General features: G+C 39.8%; 1 protein-coding gene across 1 annotated transcript in view; it reads left to right on the top strand.

The window, feature by feature from the left end:
* The window catches only part of TMTC4 (transmembrane O-mannosyltransferase targeting cadherins 4), a 1460040-nt gene that overhangs the window by 107492 nt on the left and 1330866 nt on the right, over positions 1–21682 (top strand). Inside the window, exon 3 of the mRNA XM_044071235.1 lies at positions 20345–20460. Coding sequence (XP_043927170.1) covers positions 20345–20460 — 116 coding nt within the window. The remainder of the gene's footprint in view (positions 1–20344; positions 20461–21682) is intronic.

Raw genomic sequence — 21682 nt, 5'->3', positions numbered from 1 at the left:
CAAACCCTTCCGGAAAAAGGACCAACTACTTGTCAGCTTTGCCCCAGGGGCAGAGGAGAAGCCTATTTCCAAACAAACCATTTCCAAATGGATATCACACTGTATCCATTTCTGCTACAGATTGCATGGAACCCCCCCCCCCAAGTCTATTAGAACCCATTCCACTAGGGCAGCCCCTACTTCTACAGCATTCCTCAAAGGAGTTCCCACCAGGGACATCTTGGAAACTGCCACCTGGACTTCTTACCAGGCATTACCACATACCTCAATTTTCTAAGGCTAGGGCAGAGTTTGCCTCTTCAGTTCTGTAGGGCACGCTGACCTATTCCTAGGTATCTTACTAAGCCTACCACCCCTATCCTCAGCATTGGGCATCCTCCCACAGGTGTTGACTGCAACAGTGAAACATGAAGAACATAGTACAGTTGCTTACACCTGCCATAAATGTCGATGTTGGAGTGTATTCACTGTTGCAGTCCTGGTTTCTGACCCTTTGTCCCCCTTATATCTTCTTTTTATAGGGAAACATAAGTTTCAAAAGGTGGCTTTTAGCCACCAGGACCACTTTACCATATTTACTTGGGCCTCTGATGGGTTAGGGCAAGAAAAGCTGATGTAAAGATAGTATAGGAGACAGCTATCAACCAGTTTAAGCTACCTGTTTTCTTTCAAAGGTTTTCCATCAAAGAAAAGTACATGCTGCACCTGTTGGATGTTCATACCATCTCCACAGAACTAAAAAGTTTAGGAAGTCAGACCAAGGCTAAATTGGACAAGACAATATCAAAAGTAACTTAACCAGATGACTGACTGACTGCATTTCCTTTGCATACTTTTATTGCCCATTAAAAACTGGACTAGGCATAGAACAGTGTTTGGCTCCACTGTACTGTGGAATATCCTTCCTTGAGGACCACCCATATTTTTTTCTAGTTTTGGACTCTGTCCCTTCAGTTCAGGAGTGGAAGAAAAATGTCCTGAGGGGTGATTCCTGCCTGCATTGATGTATGAGCTCCGGTCTTCCTCTTCCTTGTTTTTAGTGTAACTGGAATGTGGTTTATTTTGGATTGTGATTTCACTGGGTACCTTTTTTACATGCAAGGTAATAGGCTGAAGAGAGAGCAAAATTGATCTGAGGTAATCCAGCCTAAGGAGAGGATTATAGGTCAGGGACGGAACTTGAGTTATGGCGTCAAAGTCTATTGAAGTAGCCAAAGCTGGATCCGAGATCGGATCTGACTTCCATTGGTTAAGGGAGGACGAAAAGAGACAACATAAATGCATCATTATGTTGACTATGTAACCTTTGTTTTAAGCTGGTCTTCCATTAAATTTCATCTGGCTGCTATCTCTAATAGCCACGAGGGACATGACAGTTTTTTTCTGGCTTCTTTGAAGATCTGTAATGCTTTCTTTTGGAGTATGTTCCAAGTAGGTTCTCCTTTTAAGAAATCTGTTCCTCCTTGATGTATGAATTTTGTACTGGAAAAATTAACCTACCACCTTTTGAGCTAGCTCCTATGGTGGACTTAAAACTCGAGTCTTACAAAAACTCTCCTTTTAGTAGTTATTTTTCAATTGTGAGAGTAGGACAATTGATGAAGTAAACAACAGCCAATAAAACTTTATTATCCAAAGAACTCATGTTAAGTGCTTTCTAATTGATTTATGACTTGAACTGTTTCTTTTTAATAGGTACCTTTAATATTGACATAGCCAGCGTTAGGCACCCGACAAACTCGCAGCCGCAGGGAGCCCCTGATTATCTTCCTGCAAACGAGGGCCCCATGCAGCAGTTGTGGGTTTCTCCAACTTGTCTGTTTGGTTTCGGCACTTCATGGATGTCTGGATGGCGAATCACAAACTTTTTTTTTTTTTTTCCGGTGAAGCAGAGACCTGATTGGTTGCAGCAACCAGGGAAGTAAGTTGTTTTAAGGGAGAAGGCACAGCATACAAATTGAATTAAGCAAATTCAAAGCTGAAATTAGGAGAATCTACTAGCTGATGGTCAAGTTATGGAGCTCCATACCTCTGCAAATTGTAAAATGTGAAAAATTGGATGAGGTTAAAATAGTGTGATGTCAGTCGAATGAGTGTGTAATATTATAACTTTAGCTGGCTTGATAGTTCTGTCTGTGAAGGAGTAGTAGATCGTTAGTCAATTAACAAATGTTAATTAAAGAGAGAAACTTGGTTTAAATCGTTATTGCTGCATCATTTATATAATACTGGACAAAAAAGAAGAAAATTTATGAAGTGGAATTTGTTGTGATGAGGAACAATAGACAGTGAAACAACTTTCAGCATCGATTGCCATAGCCTTGGGTCTGGAAGTGTTACGCTTCCGCTTATTAAGTATTACACATTGATGAATGCCTTCAAAGTCCTCAGCAAGGGAATGCACATTTGTCTCAAGTGAAGCAAAGATAAAGCCAGGTATCATCTGCATATCATAAATAAAATAATGACTAAAGGAATGAATAAAACATTATTGAAGCGATGACATGAATATTGTAGAGAAATGCTGTGACTACATGATAAACAGTACAGAGTTAGCACGATGTACATAAATGAGCAGCTAGCTTGGTCTGTATGTGAGACAAGTTCTCCTAAGCAGACTTCTAAAAGGTTAACAAAAACATACTGTAAGGATGGCCCATATATGGGGTGGGATGAGGACAGGGTATCCACACCCGCTGTTCGTGATGTGGGTTCAAATAGTGACTGGAAGCTTGGAAGCTGGCAGGGTTAAGACAGTAAAGAGCAACATTTGACAAGTTGCTATCTTAGAATAACAGCTGAGGGATGTAATACTCTGCACTGCCTTGCACATTTTTTATATAAACATTTTTATTAAATTGCAACTAACACAGTGACACAGGTACAAATACTTTTAATATAAAAGAAAATGAACCATAGTAACATTTTTCATGTAGTATAGATATCTTTCCGTTTTCACAATTAACATTCACTCTGACGTTACATAAATTATTCAGTTCCTTTCTTCCATTAAACCTCACTCTTGCTTCTCCTCCTGAGCATTTTTCTGGATATAGAATGTCCACTGATTCTGTTTAATTACATGTAATTTGCTTTTTAAAAGTAGACATCACTTCCCACTTTTTCCTTTTTCTAATGACCCAATCTCCAAGATTTTCATTTCATTTGCAATTGGTTTAGATTTGTATTTCCATTTTTTAATAATTTATTTTTTGGCAACCAGTAGCATTAAACTTAGTAAGGCTTTACTATGTTAATTCTGAGCCTAGGTCCCATCTCAAAAAAAAAAAAAAAAAAAAAAAAAAATTCCTTGGTTACAATGATTTGCTCCCCATCTCCATTTTTATGAAAATCTCCTTACAGATTTTTTAAATTTTGACAACTTGTTACATTTCTAGAACCCTGTATAGTGACAGGGCTTTGAGTCCGTCATGTAAGAAATTGTTTAAGCCTTTTATCCTTTTAGTACGGTATCTCTGTGGGTGTTGCATAATTTTGGAGAGATACATGACAAAGGGGCATTATATTCAATGATTGTCCTAATGAGGGCTGAGTAAAGGGGGACACTGACATCCGTAGATCTAAGCACAAGCCATTTGTTTATAACCTGTGCAGTATAGAAAGACTTTATTACAGCAATGGACATGTTGGTCAAAATTTAGGTCACTGTCCACATAAGCTCCCAAAATCCTGAATAATTGAGTTGGCTCTTAGATTCATATTATCAATGTGGTAATCCCCTGGGTAGATGAATACCTAAAAGACGCAATACTGCATTTTTTTGGCATTTAGTTTATTCCATGATTTTGGTACCAGCTATTCAGGATGACTACGTCATTTGGGGATTCAATAACTGCACTCACCTTGCAGTCATCTGCAAACATAATTGGTCACAGCCCTTTGCTACTGGGTTTTACTTCAGAAATGTAGATGACAAACAGAAGACGTCCTAGCACAGAACCTGGGGGGGGCACCACTGGTGACCGTACTCTTTGTGGAGATAACTTACCCTTTTTTATTTCTTGTATCCCATCTGTGAGCCAGTTGGCAATCCAGCAGATGACAAAGGGGTCAGGTCACGGTATGATGTGTACTGTTTTGCCTTCGTCTATTGCTTTGTTGACCTTTTAAAAAAAAATCCCCCAGGTTGACTAAGCATGACCTGTCCTTGGCAAATCCAAACTGAGACGAATCCACTGTTTTGGAAGTTCCCTACTTCCTTATTGATTATTCCATGATAAGAATATCCATGTCTTTGCATTTGAGGCTAGTCAGACTTATGGACCTTAAATTGCCTAGGTCTGCGGAAGGTCCTCCCTTATGCAGGAGAATGACTGTAGCCATTCTCCATTCACTTTGTATAAAACCCTGTCTACCCTGCCTTACACTCCCTGTATACTCCATTAGGCACCCCCTCTGAAACAGTTCAATGTCTGCCTGCTAGCGATGACCACCAAACCTAGACTGGAGTTATAGCAAGTCAGGTAGTCCCTGCTGACAGTATTGTCTACTCTTCTTTTAACTTATCTTTGCTCTGACCCTTAGCTGTACTATTACCACCAGTAATCTCTTAACTTCCTTTACTGTTTCAGATTTTGCACACCCCCTCCAAGGCCTTACAGATTGTTTTTTGTTACATTGGCTGTTGCTACTCTTGCTTGGCAGGTGTTTTCCTTACCTACCCACAATTCCTACCCCCTCCCCCACACGCACTCTCTACACTTGCAATATACAAAACACCACACTTTAATCCCTGTTACGCTAATCTGCTCACTACTGCTTACCTCACTTCCACACGCTACCTTGCACATTAATCGCACGTCTCTCTTACTCCCAACATTCTGCCTACTTTTTAACATGTTAACTTATTCACTCCAGTGGAGCTCAGAAGTTTGCACTGTAACTTCCAGTGGGCGGAGCTTAAGCCTTTTGACACAATCAAGTATAAATGGCAAATTCTTCAGCACAAACAATTTTTATAGTGGTATTTTTCTTTAGGTCCTAGGTCTTAAACCGAACTTTAAGTCACAGTAAAAACAGTAACTATTAACATTTGTAATATTTTGTAAACAGTTTACAATATCTCAGCAATCACTCAAGTTGCAAACATACTGTCAGCAGCATTTTATTCATCTAGCTGAGAGCTTTCATGTGCGGCTAATGAGTTGTTTCTGTGTTACTTGATTGTTAAGATACTTAGAAAAATGTGAAAATTATATCTATATAAATTAATATGATAAAAACTACAGTTAATATCTATTTACCTGCACTAGATAGAAGCCAAATATTAATGCAGTTGAGTTTGCTATTGTGTCAGCTTTAAGATGAAGTTTTTAATTTGCACATAGCATGGTTTTGGAATTATTGATGCAAATATGAACAGGCAATATTTGACACCTAGATATGTCAGTGGGAGTCAACTGCAGATGTATTTGGAGATGTCACTCGGATGTAATGAGTTAATCCACTAAACGTCCAGCATACTTCTTCCAGCCCTGCTTGCATGCATTACATCTTACGGTCACTGCCAAGCTCTGCTTTCTACCCTTAATCTCAACTTACTCTTATTTTATATCTCCTAGCTTGTAACCTGTCTTATCCCAATCCTTCATCAAATACAGACATATCAAAGAAACACACACCAACCCAGCATACAGAACCAAAAGCTCAAAAACAAGCACAGTAAAATGGTCTTACCACAACCACTCCCTCTGTCACTCTTGTCCTTGGAGGACATCGATCCCAACTCTGGACCCCCTCATCAAACCAGGCTCCAAGACTATAATATTACTGCACCCACCCTACACCAGCCACCTCCCACTACATGTAATAACAACCTACTTCTCATGAGTCTTAATTTCATAAGTATTTAAAACAAATTACCTGACCTACATGCATGCATAGCAGCACGCACCCTGACATATTACTGCTATTGAAACCTGGCTAACACCTAACACCAAAGATGAAGACATCCTTTCCCCATGGTATAATATAATAAGAAATTATAAGCAACATAAAGCTGGAGTAGCCATCTTCTACAGTAACATCCTGAACTTCACCAACTACCCTCATCCATATACCTCAACAAACACAAGAGCATGTGCATCATAGTTATATTCCTCCTGATGGTAATGCCCCAGTCCTTTTAGAAATCCTAGACTGGACCTCACACAGTATGCAAAATGACACCATCATACTAAGTGACTTTGACTTTAACATAGACTACTCCATTATTAACTTCAACCCGCCATCCCTATCAGTTAACCTCTTTGGTTTCACCCAGCTGTTCACCTTCCCAACCAGAAATGATAAACATATTAACAATCAATCTTGCACTGGATTTGTACAACCTACCCCTCTAAAATCAAGAGTGCTGGCTGACACCATCAGTGACCCGTCCCTAGTCCACCATTCGATTAAAAGGTTGAGAAATGCTCTAAATCTGTAACACCTTTGGCTTCAGGGGGCACTGGCTTAATTGAGATATTTCCTAAAAAATTAGTATTGTACTATCTTGATCAAGGAAGGTGTGTTTGAAAGGATGCAAGAAAAACAAAGGCTGAACAACAAAGTTAATTTCTTTCCTTAATCATAATTTCTGTTCAGCCATCATTGGATGAAAAGGCTGTGTGAAAAGAAAAATAAACTTAAAAATTCTCACCCGAGCATATAGAAAGTTATAGCTTCTTGAAAAAGGTGAAGAATAAGCCAAAATGTGAGAAAAGTAAGAAATAATTAATGTGCATGGTAGGGAGAGCACTGGATGGTGTGTGTGTGTGTGTGTGTGTGTGTGTGTGTGTGTGTGTGTGTGTGTGTGTGTGTGTGTGTGTGTGTGTCTGTGTGTGTGTCTGTGTGTGTGTGTCTGTGTGTGTGTACTGAAACAGACACCATTTCACCTACATCCAGCCCTGTACACAGAGTTATAATGATTATTTGTTGCAACTAAGTTCCTGTAAGTGTGACTGACTGTCCCTTTGGTAGATGGACCAACAAAGTGTGGTACATAGGCTTGCTGTAATATAATAACATTGTAGCTACAAGTCAGTCTGTGCGTACTACTTCTAAAAGTTTGTAACATGAACTAAAAACTAAAATGTTGCTTAGGGGAGGTGACAGTGTTACTTAGTTTGGAAGTCCCTAGGGGCCCCCAACTTGACATTTGTTGGGGGTCCCCAAAATGTTAACACCGGCCCTGAATATTGAGAAGTTGCTTACAGGACACGTGATTTATTCTGACAGTAGGAATTAGATGTGACTTTCTGTATAATGCCTGTGAATTAATTTTGTATTCATGCTGTGCTGAAGTCCCTTGATTTATTGGGATGAAAGCACTTGGCACAAGTTTCTTTGAATGACATAATATTATTAACTGTTTACTTCCTTGTCGAATGTCCTACTCTCTCAGCACCTGAATATTCTGTGTATTGGTACAGAGTTTACTGTTTTATATATGTATGTATTTAGTTGTTAATTTTGCCAAGAGATTTTCTGAGTTGCAGGCATTGTGCGTTAAAAATCTTCATCTTATTTTTCAAAATGGTAGAGAATCCTTACATGCAGCCCCTCTCTTTTTGCGTCAAAAAAACAATCAGACCAATTAAAATTACTCTAGAAATTTGCCTTTGTTTTATTACTCACAGAGGAGAGTCCGTCTTAGATTTTATAGATGTCCAGAGGCACCTGTATGATCCATACACATTTTCATCAACATATCCTCCCTCCTTTCCCCCAGCTTTTGGCAGGCAAGATCTGGAGTTGTTCTTTTGTACTTGTTGGTTGTTTTATTGTACACATGTTCTGATTTTGAGCAGCACACCTTAGATCCACAGCTGTGAACATTTGTGGAGAAGAGGAGGCGTTTAAGCCTGGAAAAGTTTTCTGTTGCCAAGCTGTTTGAGCCCTACAGCCTTAGTCGTGCTTGTTGAAGAAAATGTTGATGTGGATCATGCAGATCTGTCGTTATGGTAAGCACACTGATGTCCCTCTTTCCAGGCTGGATAAGGGGAAGGTTACATTAGTTGCCTGTCAGTGGCCAGGATTTGTCAGATCATGCAAGCACTCAGGTCACTTACCCCTAAGTACCAGTATAACTTGGCCATAAGCCATGTGAGCGTGAATGACTTTAGAAGTACCTCCTTGGACTATATAAAGAGAGACATGATTGAGCTCTCAGAATGTGTGTCACAGACAGGAATGAGCCTAGCATTGAGGAGCAGTCTGTCCTCTCCAAGGATAATGCCACAGTACCAGCAGAAAATGAGATCAACTAACAATTGGCTTTCTAAAGGGGTCTAGTACTTGTCAGCCTGGTAGGACATGGTTGACAAGCCACGCCGCTTTGCCAAGGATGGTCTTCACCTGTCACCTGAAGGCTTTCAGATATTGGCCAAACAGATAAATCACTTTAGTGCTTTTTTAAGCATTGCCAAACAGACAAATCTTCCAATATAACAAAAGCTTCTCAGGACAAGCTAAAGGTTTTACTGCTTAATGCTAGGAGCCTCAACAAGTAACTGCACTCCCTTGAAGCTCTCCTTACCCTGGGGGGAATGCTGATGTCTGTACAGTTACTGGAACATGGTACAAAGCTATGGAAAGCACTCTGGAAGTGCATGGCTATAATGTCTTTCATACATTCTGACCACCCACTAAACATGATAGAGCAAAAGGTGGAGGTATGTCTGTCTACATAAAGGATAAGCACACATTAAGGCTGGTCAAACAATGTGACTTGCTTGAGCTACTCCATGTCCAGCTAACTATGGGAAAATCCACTACCGTGTCCCTGCTATCTACAAATCCCCCACCGTGAACCAGGAAACCCACACATCATACCTAAAGTTACTAGAATTGCTCACCATCCAGTCCAATACAATACTCATGGGTGATTTTAACTACCCATCCATTAACTGGGAGGCATGCACAACTAACATGCAGGCTGAAAGATTTCTTGACTTTGCAAATGCAAATGCTTGGAGCATTCCAGGCTCCTCCAAATCCAGAAAACACAAACCTATGCAGAGGCACACACAAAAGCCCTGTATGACCATGTAAATAACTACGTAGAAACAGCAGTACCAGACCGAAATAAACCCAGATCAAAACACAAAAACAAGCCACCCTGGTGGATCTGTGGCATTAATAGGTTGTATAACAAAAGAAAGAAAATCTTGTCAAGAAGTAAGAGTGAATGTGCGCAACAGAGCAAAAAGTTCCTCGTTAGTCTAAACAAGTAACTCGGGGAACTAGTGAAGTCTCTAAAAGCAGACTTTGAGGTAAAAATAGCCTCCAAAGCTAAGGGTAACCATAAGGCATTTTTTCAGTTATGTCCGCAATCTTAAGGGCAACATTCAACAATTTGTGGAATTAGTTCTAGATGGCATTACCTGTACACAGCTGGAAGATGTAGCAAATATGCTGGTTGACAAATTGAGCTCAGAGTTCACCTCCCCATCACCCCCAAGAAATACAATTCACCACTCCACTGCCAGTTGTCACCAAAGAACAGGTTGCCACTGTGCTCTCTTAAAGCTAAAAACATGGCTTCAATGGGGCCCTGATGGTCGCCTCTTAAACAGCTTATCAAGCCCATTAGGATCGCTATTTAACCACAGCTCCCAGACTGAGTTTGTCCTGATAGAGTGGAGGACAGCAACAGTCATGATTCTGCATAGGGGGGCCATCTGCTGACCTGGGAAATTGCAGACCAATAAGTTTGATTATTCTTATATGTAAGGTCATGGAAAGAATAATCATGGACCTGATAAATAATGACATAAGAAACCTCCAAACACTGGACCCGACCCAGTTTGGCTTTGTCAAGGGCAAGTAATGCCGACTGAATCTGGCGGCTTTCTTTGAGAAAATTACTGAGGCCATGGATGATAGTATAACAGTACATACTGTCTACCTCAACCTGGCCAGGGCATTTGACACAATTCATTATTCAGGTATTATAAATAAACTCAGAAAACTGTCACCAGATGGATAGCTAAAGGGCAGGACACATGGTTAAAGTGGATGAATCCAGATCCATCGAGAGGCCAGTTACTAGTGGTATACCACAGGGCTCGGTGCTGGGACCACTCCTGTTTGGAATATATGCCTCTGAAGTCAAGGCTAATGTGGAAGGCTTCTGGATGACAAAGTTTGCCAATGACTGCAAGCTGGAGGGAATCATTAAATCCAAGAAAGATGTAAATATCCTTCAGGAGAGTCTAGATCAGAAAAAATGATTGGTGCCAGAACCATGGCCTAAAACTAAATGTGAAAAAAGGATACCCTTTGGAAAGTCAAAAACCCCTGCAAATTACAACCTCAGTAGCACACCCCTAAAGGTACACAGACAGTTAGTAGCCTGAATTTTGACTGCCAAGTGTCCACAGTGATGAGGAAATCATTTTATGTGGCACAATTTATAACTTCCAGATGCAAAGAAATTTATAGTTCCTCTGTACACAGCCCTCATTAGACCAATAATTGAGTACAGTGCACCATTTGGCTTGTACTTGACTAGGTATGTACAGCAGCTGGAGTGACCTCAGAGGTTCCTCAGAAAGAAAATACAGGGTGAACAACATGAACTGTGCAGATAGACTAAAAGCCATATCCCTTTACTCTGTCTCCTGCCGACTATTAAGGGGAGACTGATGTTTGACCTACAAGGTAATCTCAAATCCAACCCTGATGGAGCTGCTACACATCCACAAGTCAAACAGTATAAGAACCACCTAATCTAGGGATTTAAACTTGGTCAACGACTCAAACAAAACATGCTGGAGAGACAGATATGTCTCTCAGAGATTACCCTTTCTTTGGAAAAGGCTTCTTATTCACATTCCCTGGCCAATTTCAAACTCAGTTTGGATCAATGGATGGAGAATCACACATTCACACGGGGGTTAGTGCCTATGTGCCTCATGGATATGGGCAAGTCTGTAAGATGCTCAATGCACAGGCATTAATCCATGCAATCTCTTGACCCTAGAGGACATATATTAGGTAAAATTGGGTTATATTGCCTAGGCTTGTAAGGGCGCCCTTAAGCTGTTAGTTCTCCTATGAACATAACTTTTGTTTTGCCAGTTTAGAGCTGGCTGCAATTTTTTCATTCAAAAAAGTGACATTCTTTGATAAATTAATGTACTGAAAAAGGTACACTGCAGCAGTTTGTGTCCTGATGTCACCTTTTTATACTGCAATAAAAACTAAGAAAAATGTCTTATTTATACGTATTAGCTGGGTAAGTCTGATTATTAATTTTCTCTGTTTTAATATCACCAGCTTTGACTTATTTTCAGTTATTCATGGAAAATGCAGGGCTACATCTTTAATAATAAATGTTGTTTAATTATATTCTTTAATGAATGAGAGTATGGTGGTAGACAGTTTACTATACTGCTTTACAGTTTATTGTAAGCAGTGTGGGACACTGCTGGAAAATTAGCACAGAAGTATGAGACCAAAAGGATTTGAACTGTTCAGGGATGCAGAAATGATAAAGTTGGAGGAGGAGATCATGGGAAAAATTTTGCATCAGAATCAAGGGAGCAGTTTAGTGGCAGCGTGGTGTCACAGTAGTAGGAGAAGAAGAAGAGGGAATAGGGGAAAAGTCTTTGATTTATTAAAGAGGTGGTAAAATGGACAGTGGAAAACATCAAAGCCCCCATGCTAAAGGATAACGCTGTCCAAGCTGCAAATTCCTTTACTGATGCATTCTACTGGCATCAACAAGAATGCGTGGATCGTGCTATCCCAAGCAAAACCAAGAATCATTCCTCCAAGAAAAGGAAACCAGTCTGGTGGACCCCTGCCATAAACAAGCTATACAATAGAAGGAGGAAACTAGTACAGAAAAGAGTAAAATCCCAAGAAGGGAAGACATCCTTGATCAGTATCAGCAAGAAACTAATATCCCTCATAAAATCGTCCAAGGCGAGCTTCGAAAGAAAAATTGCCAAGGACTCCAAAGATAACCACAAGGCATTCTTTAGCTATGTCAAGAATCTAAGTGGCAATGCCCAGATCTGCTTCGAGTTAATGCAGAATGGCACAAAATACACTGAACCAACCAATATTGCCAACATCCTGGCAGACAGGTTCAGTGCAAACTTCACCCCCCTCTCACCCCAAAAGGGCCCATAACCATACCAGAAGAATGTAGATCCCCTGAAATCACAGACACTCAGGTTAAAACAGCCCTCTCCAAAGCCAAAAACACAGCATCAGTGGGACCGGACGGTGTCCCAGGCTGTGTCCTACACAAGCTCAAAGACGAACGAACCCCTCATGTAAACACACTGTTCAAACTCAGCCTCTCCACAGGCTTACGTACCCATAGAGTGGTGCACAGCAATGGTTATTCCACTCCACAAAGGTGTAACGACAACAGAACCTGGGAACTATTGCCCTATAAGCCTGACTAGCTTGGTCTGCAAGGCTATAGAGCACATCATCATGGAACTCATTAACAGAGACATTGGGAACCTCCAAACACTGGACCCTACCCAGTTCAGCTTTGTTAAGGGCAGATTATGCCTCCTAAACCTGGTGGACTTCTTTGAGACAGTTACCAAGGCTATAGACGAGGGAAAGGTGGTACACACAGCCTATCTAGACCTCACAAACGCCTTCGACACCATTTCCCATTCTGGTATTCTAGACAAGCTTATCAGCCTGAACATAAACCCCTATGTCACAAGATGGGTTGCCAATTGGCTCATGGACAGAACCCACATGGTGAGAGTTGTGGGAGCTAGGTCTGATTCTAAACCGGTTACAAGTGGCGTTCCCCAGGGCTCAGTCCTAGGACCCTCCTGTTCGGCATATACTTCTCAGAGGTACAGGCAAGCACAGGAGGACTATGGCTGACCAAGTTCGCAGACGACTGCAAAGTAGGGGCTATAAGTGACTCTCCGGCTGACACCGAGATCCTCCAAAAGGGTTTTACTGAGACAGATACCTGGTGTCAAAATCATGGCCTCAAGCTAAATGCCAAAAAGTGCATAGTCATCCCCTTTGGAAAAAACAAAGTACTCACAAACTACCACATAGGTGATAGTCCCCTAAGTACAGAAAACTTAATAAGGGATCTGGGGACCCAAGTAGATAGTATCTCTCCTTTGATAATCACATTGCCAGAGTGGTTAGAAAATCCTTCTATGTGGCCCACCTAATCACAAAAGGGTTTGCATCCAGATCAAAAGAGGTCATTGTGCCCCTCTACTCATCACTCAGACCCATCATAGAGTACAACGCCCCATTTGGGATGTACCTTACAAGGCACCTGCAACAGCTGGAAAGACCACAGAAGTACCTCACCAAGAGGATCACTGGCCTCAAACAGATGCCCTTTGCAGCTCGACTGAATAAACTCCAGCTGTACTCTGTTGCATACCGCCTACTCAGAGGTGATCTCTGCCTGAACATACAAGGCCATGTCCAACCCAGAATTGATGGACATGCTCCACCTAAAGAAAACCTTATCCCCTCGAGCCACATGCTCTAAGGATCTAAACCTCACCACAGCAATAAATAGGACGTGCTGGAGGGATAGATTCCTGTCCCAGAGACTTCCCATGCTTTGGAACAAGATTCCAATCTACATTAGGCAGAGCTCCTCACTAACACTCTTCAAGAGAAACCTTGACGTGTGGATGGGAAACAGAAAGTTTACCCTGGGGATCACTTCAGTGGCTGTGCTGGACAGAGGCACAGGGAACTAATCTAAGGGGGCGGCGGAAGCCAACACATTCTGGCTAGGCTTATAAATGCCTTCAGGCAGATAGCCTAGTACCTAACTATGAGCCAATGAACCTATATGTATTTAGGAAGATGATAGAGGATTGTCTTGGAAAACATGACTAAACTATGAGCAGAACAGAAAGAATATATATAGGGAAGCCAAGATTGCAGTGGAGAAGAATTTGGCAGGGGGAATTAGGATTGCAAATGAGGAGTGCAGGTTTCTCAGTGGAAGGAGGGTGATCAGTTCTTTTCCATTTAACACCTAGTAATATATGTTCCTAGCGCTTTAGCTATTTTGGAAGCCAAAGTGTGAGACTTGTGTGTTACTAGATGTTAAAGGAAAGTAATGCAAATGCTTTTAAAATGCACCTTCCCCCCCCCCACTGCTTGTCAGTCAGCAGCCCCCTCTGTTTCCCATCACAAGGGTGGAGGTTAACTGGGAGGGGCTGTCATTCAGGCAGCCATCGGGGTGGACCACGCTTTTTCAGTTATACCCTAAACTTCCTTGTGCAGTCGGCTGTGCACAAGGTAGAGGCTGTGCCATGAGTTTCCCACAAAGGTTATCCCCTCACTTTCATGAGGGGCTTTCCTGTCAAGCAGCCCCTTCCCTTGAGATTAGTGAGCTGCTGGTTGTGCTCTCTAATGCACATAATTCTCTCTAACTTTTCTGGGAGAAACAAGTGTGCCAGATCCCTTCACTCATCCCTCTCCTTACTTGGCTTATCTGCTATCGGGGCCGCTAATCAAACCCTGGTCTCCTGGGTCACAGTCAGGACTCCACTTCTCTGTTCTACAAAGTCTGGCTGTGCACACTTGTTTTCTGATTAAACTGGTGGTCTCTTCTGTCATAATACCATTGGAAGATGATGGAGAACAAATATAGGGAGTCACATTTTCAGGACAAAATGTGCAGAGTGAGTATTATGCCTCATTCTGTATAGAAAAGCAGATAGGGAACTAGTAATATCGGACCATGCAATGAGAAATGTGGGACTGGTGAATGGAAGGGACATCCTTTGAAGAGAAAGAGGTGGTGAAAGAACTAAGGAGATGAAGGTGAGACAAAGTTCATGTGACTGACGGGCTGTCATTAAAGGATCTTCCTGACTTGAGTGCAGTGTGATACTGGCTGATATTAGGAGAGCAATGGGTACTGCTTCCTGATGGTGGGGGCATGTAGATGGCAATTCCCAAGTATTGAGACAGTAAAAGAGTAAAGTATCTGACCAGCTGAGAGATTTGTTTTTTTCTACCTTGAGCAATAGTTTGTTTCCAGATCTATTAGCTCTGGGTGATATGTGGTAAGTAGCTTAGAGAGGGTGTGGGAATTTGGTGGTTTATATATAAATTGTTGTGCAGTTGTTAATTGTGAGTATGTGAGATAATGTGGGAGTTCAAGCCAATTTAATTGACTTGGTGATGAACAATGGTGGATGAAAATTTTTTATTTGTTACGAATTTAGCAGTCTTATTGTAGCAGGTGTCTAGTTTGGATTTAAGGGAGGACTGGATGTTGGTAACGATACGGGCACCATATAATAGAGATGATAACAGAATGAGGCAAGAGACATTTGTGTGTATAGAGGATGCCCAATTTTTAATGTGTTTTTTGATGTTACTGTGAATATGGAGGTTGAATATTAGGTTTTCGTCTATGATGATACCTAGCAGTTTTGTACTTGGAACAACTTCAATAATAGTGTTATTTTGAGAATGAACCGTGAATTTATCCTTGTCAAGGGGAGTGTTTTTTTTTTTGTGAGAGAAAATCCGGAGTTTAGTTTTATTGCAGTTTCGAGTGAGATGAATGTTGGACATCCAGGTTTCTGTTGATGTAAAGACATTTTGGATAAGTAGATGTAGTTCAGGTATCGACTTGGCTGTGCAGATGATTGTGGAATCATCTGCATATAGAATGATGGAGCATTGAGTAAGGGTGCTGGGAAAGTTGTTAATGAATATGCTAAAGAAAAGGGGTCCCGGTATGAATCCTTGGGGAACACCTGTGGTAGTGTGAAGAAACGATGAGTAAGAATGTTGCCGTTTACTAGATTGTTACGTATTGGTAAGCTAGTTTGAGAACCAGTTCAGAGCTGGGGATGAAATACCTAAGCTGGGGAGTTTTTTGAGATGTAGGGGATGGGATACTGTATCGAAGGCCTTAGAGAAATCGAGAAAGAGTGAGGAGACAATGTTACCAGTTTCACAGGCCTAGTTAATTGTATTCATACAGGAAATGAGAGCTGTGGTGGTACTATGACCTAGCCTGAAACCATACTGAGTAGGGAGAAAGGATTTAGTTATGAACTAGATAATTAAGCAACCGAGTATGAACATATTTTTCAGTGTTTTATAGTGGTGTTCACTTTTAAGGAGACTGGGTTATAAATCTACAAATCTTGATTGTTTGAATGCATGCAGTGTTTGTTTTGGTTATTGTGCTATCATTTTTACAGCAGTTTCAACATCCTTGTTGATGACCACACTTTTATTATTTGCCATAAAATATAGGTATATCCCCTAAATATGCTCCATAGTAAATGCTGCCTCACTTTTTATATTAAACATAATAGCAGTGGACTCAGTACAGGATATGTACGAGGGTAGTGTGACAGCGGTGAGGCCTGCGGTGGGAGTGACGGATGCGTTTAAGGTGGAGGTGGGATTACATCAAGGATCAGCTCTGAGCCCTTTCTTATTTGCAATGGTGATGGACAGGTTGACAGACAAGATCAGACAGGTGTCCCCGTGGACTATGATGTTTGCAGATGACATTGTGATCTGTAGTGAGAGTAGGGAACAGGTGGAGGAGACCCTGGAGAGGTGGAGATGTGCTCTAGAGAGAAGAGGAATGAAGGTCAGCAGGACTAAGACAGAATATATGTGTGTGAATGAGAGGGAGGACAGAGGAATGGTGAGGATGCAGGGAGTAGAGGTGGCGAAGGTGAATGAGTTTAAGTACTTGGGATCAACAGTTCAGAGTAATGGTGAGTGTGGAAGAGAGGTGAAGAAGAGAGTACAGGCAGGATGGAGTGGGTGGAGAAGAGTGTCAGGAGTGATTTGTGACAGACGAGTACCAGTAAGAGTGAAAGCAAAGGTCTACAAGAGGGTAGTGAGACCAGCTATGTTATACGGGTTGGAGACAGTGGCATTGACAAAAAGGCAGGAGTCCGAGTTTGATGTGGCAGAGTTGAAGATGTTAAGATTTGCACTGGGTGTGACGAGGATGGACAGGATTAGGAATAAGTATATTAGAGGGTCAGCCCAGGTTGGAAGGTTTGGAGACAAAGCCAGAGAGGCAAGATTATGTTGGTTTGGACATGTGCTGAGGAGGGATGCAGAGTATATTGGGAAAAAGATGCTAAGGATGAAGCTGCCAGGTAACAGGAAAAGAGGAAGGCCTAAGATAAGGTTTATGGATGTGGTGAGAGAGGACATGCAGGCGGTTGGTGTGACAGAGCAAGATGCAGAGGACAGGAAGAAATGGAAACAGTTGATCTGCTGTGGCGACCCTTTAACTGGAGCAGCCGAAAGAAGAGGAAGCAGCAGTGGACTCAGTCTTACTGTTGCTTGAGACATCTAAATGTACTGATGAAGTATTAAGTCTAGGTTACCCAGTGTTTAAACTTGCAGCAAGGATGTTATGTGAAATGGATACATTTAAAGTTACTCTGTCACCCCTATGTGGCATGCAACTAACTGACATCCCAAATCTATTGCACAGACATTTACTGACAAAACAGCATTATAAATGTATAAATGACACATGCAGGCATGAATGTCTTACATTCAACACCTCTTTACCACATGAAATGGGTAATTTTATAAATTGTGGAATGTCTTGAATCAAGAGAAATTAAGTTATTCCTAAGTGAAATCTTTCTGGCTCCATGTTGGAATGATTATTCCTTTACAAAAGCACATCATTTTAATAAATGATTGAGACAACTATGCACTTTTTATAATATTGACTTGTCAGTTACTAGAAGATAGTATTCAATACACTTGTATGTTTGTGGTGGATAACTTCCACTTATATTATTATGGAGCAGGCTATATCTCTGAGAAAATTTCTAAATAATTAAAGATTTTGTTAAGAGTGTAGGAAAACCTCCTTTTCACTTATAGCAAGGAAACCTCATTAATATTTTAAAGTGTTATTACTACAACACCCTAAGTTTGGGAAATACATATGATGAACTGTGCAGTTTGATACAGCTGGGTCATTTTATTATAACTGCCATAGTAGAATCTTAGAATTCAAACGTTTTATGTTACTTTAGGTTTGTAAAGTCAGAAAATCTAAGAAAATGTTAATGGGGATGGATTAATATTAATTACTCATAATATTCTACCCTCATACTTGGTTATCATGGACAAAGAAATAGAATGCCTAGCTGTTGAAATTCCTGAAGTGATTAAGATTGACAATTTATGTTTAATTTGAAGCTTTAGGGGACCTGATGTGAACTCAGAAGCACATTTAATTGCTTATTAAATGTAGATAAGCTATACAATGTTAATAACTTACTATTGATGGAGGGATTTCAGTTATTCAGTGATTGATTGGAATAGGCTTTATACTAACAGAAATTATTGTAAATAATTTGTTGACATCATTGGAGTTCACAACCTCCATTGAATAGTCAGTGGTACAACTAGAAGGATTCATTTGTTACATTTAGTCACAGCTGCCAAATTAAGTATAATACAAAATGTCCAAATCTGTGAACCTTTGCACCTTCATATTATAATGCCATTACATTTGATATTACATCTGTATGTGTTCCATGCCCAGACGTTAATGAATGTAATTATGGCGTGATTAATTATACAGGTTGAAACTGTTGTGTAGTATGGATTGGTTGAACTTTAACACAGGTAAAGAGATGGAAGTAGGTTGTTTAGCTTTGAAACATTTGTTAATGAACAGATTGAAGAAACAGCAAGTGTCAAATGTGCTGCACCTTCGAATACTAAACTCGCATTCTGGAAGTTGCTATTATTAATTGGATTATATAAAAAGAAGAGTTGAATGTTTAAGTATTATAAAAAATGTCCTAACAGAAAGAAACAACAAAAATCGCAAAGGAACTTAGGGCTACAATAAAAAAAAGAAAATGATAAATATGAAGTTAAACTTGCTTTTGATATCACCACAAAAGAGAATACTGTATATATATATATTAGTAATTTAACTAAGGCTGAACATGTGATAAGTTGACTTAAGGGTTCAGGTAATATACATGCAGTTCTTCTTAACATTGTTCCCCAAATAACCCCTATTTTGATGATTCTTTTTAATAATATTTTTGAAGGAGTTGTACCAAGAGCAAGGAAGATTTTATACATCACCCCAATACATAAGAATGGAGGTACAGCTGATTTCAGAAATTTATAGACAAATTAGTTTGATTTCATTTCAGCAAATGTTTTGAGAGATGTGTTATATATTTAATAAACAAAGAATGCCAGGAGTTTGTATTATTAGATATAGATGAGCATGCCTTTGTCAAGGGATGATCTACTCTTTCCAGCTTGATAGAATTCTGTGCAATCATTAAAATGGCCTTGGATCTGGGACTGTCATCTGTAGCTATATTTTTAGGCTTGGCTAAATGTTTCCTTTATAATAAATTGGGTAATGAACTGGTTAAGTTGCAGATAACATGCAGAAAATGTTCAAGGAATACTACCCGACTTTGCATCTGAGATGAGTCGTACCACAGGGTTGGTGCTTGGACCTTGCTTATTCAATCTAGTATTTGCAAAACGTCTTGAGAGTGATCGTTGTTGACTGAGTAAATATGCCGATGATTGCAAAATTGGGTTTATAATGTCCAGTAAAAATTATGTTGATGCCATCATTTCATACTTGGCCAAAATCTCAAACTGAGTTAATAATCTAGACTTTCATTTTAGTAAAATCTCAAACTGAGTTAATAATCTAGACTTGCATTTTAGTATCAACAAATGCAAAGTGATGCATTTCAGGAAACATTGCATACCACAGTCTACCTGGATTCAAAAGAAATTTCTGAAGTTACCTATTTTAAGGTTCTTTGATTTGTTGTTCGCAGTCACACAGTATCCTTTTCTCTGTCTTGTGCTTACATGAAAAGTGGTTGTGGGTTTCATTCCCTGACATTCAGACTGTTTGATTTGCCATAACTACAACGGGACAAGTTCTTAATACAGTATCAGAAACGCTTGTTAGAGATCATTCATATTATATTGCTCTCTGTTCATTTGTGTCAGGAAGTGTGGAGATGTTATGATTGCCTGTGTCATAAGTGATAATTCAGTAAAGATGTTTCATCTTTAAAAAAAAAAAAACAATGGAGATGTAGTGTGAGAACATGTTGAGACTTTCAGAAAGCTGCCTTTTTTTTTTTTGCAACGCTGTGATAATTTATTGCTGTAGCACAGGAGAAAAAGATGTCACTGATGTACTGTGTATCTTAGAAAATACCTTTTATTAAGCTTAGATAGCTGTTCTAGTAAAGGAAAGACAAAACAACTATTAGTTTCTCATTTTAAAGTTTAAACGTGATGTAAGCATGCGCTAATGTGTATATACTATGATTACTTATTTCAGGACCTCAGACCAGAAACTCCCCTTGGTGATTTATGGGAACATGACTTCTGGGGTAGCAAACTTAGCAGCAACACTAGTCACAAGTCATATCGACCACTGACAGTGCTAACTTTCAGGTACTTTATTTATCTTAGCTTTAAATGTTTCATTATACTTCTGTGCTGTTCAGCTATGTTCAGTTTGTATCAATATATATTCATTGTGACGTGCAGCTGAATTACACTTGAGAGGCAAAACACAGAACTTAGAACTGAGTACATTATTTGAAATTATTAAAGAGAAAAAAATGCATGCTGAGGGTTATATTAAAGCATCACACAATGACAAGGTATAGGCATCTTATATTTTATTCACAATGTTTGGGCATTGCTTGGTCATGAAGGCTTCACTTGAGTAACCAAACCAGACCCCTTCCAACATGGGTAAATGTCTAACTTGCCTACACCCCTTCCATTCATATATTTTCTTTACTCACAATCTTCACTGAATGAAGAAATTCCTGACATTTTTAAATAATTCCCTAAAATGTTTAGTCTCTTTACACTTGTATGAGTTGGAGATGTCTGCGGGATGTTGACTATGCATTTGCAGTACATTATCGGAGTATAGTTTGTACCACTGTTACCATGGTTGGCAGACTTGCATTTCTTCTCATTCTTTTGTATTGGATTTATACACAGCTGATGCTTCAATAGTATATCTGTGCAGGGTATGATGGTGTACTTCAGTGGAATCATGTGCAGGTCAGTTTCTAGTTTCCAGTCTTGCTGCTAATGTGGTAATGGTGACCATTCTTTGTTGCTGAACAGCCACACAATCCAAAATGGTACCAAACTGAACCAAAAAAAAACAAAACAAAAAGGAACCAAATGCCGACCAGCAAGAATAAAACAGGAATTTTTAGCATTCAGAAACGTTTATTACTGCTTTCATCTTTAGACTTCATCAGAATGAATTCCTTTCTACCCTTTTATAAAAACAACTATCCAATAAAATGTTCAAACCAATCAACACTAACTAGTTCACATTAATAAGACGTATTATTTAAAACAGATATATATATAACATAGAAGATATATAAAATAGAAGGTTGTATTTTATGAAACATTAGATCAATTGTGAATAATGACTTTCGGTTTATTTTTATGCATTTTATAAGAAAATATGTCTTATTATTGTAAACTAATTAGTTCACACTGAAAAAGCAATATGGCTCCCTGTTCAACAAAGGGTTGACCTCCTAGTATTCAGAAGCTAAACCAAGTACACCACCTTCCTGCTACAGCCTCAGAAACCACAGCTACTGTGCCCCTACAAGATATATCTCTATTGCATAGA

This window comes from Protopterus annectens, chromosome 5.part0 (genome assembly GCF_019279795.1).
Source record: "Protopterus annectens isolate FY-2018-M chromosome 5.part0, PAN1.0, whole genome shotgun sequence".
In the NCBI taxonomy this organism is placed as follows: Eukaryota; Metazoa; Chordata; order Ceratodontiformes; family Protopteridae; genus Protopterus; species Protopterus annectens.
This window is presented reverse-complemented; position numbering and strand designations above follow the sequence as displayed.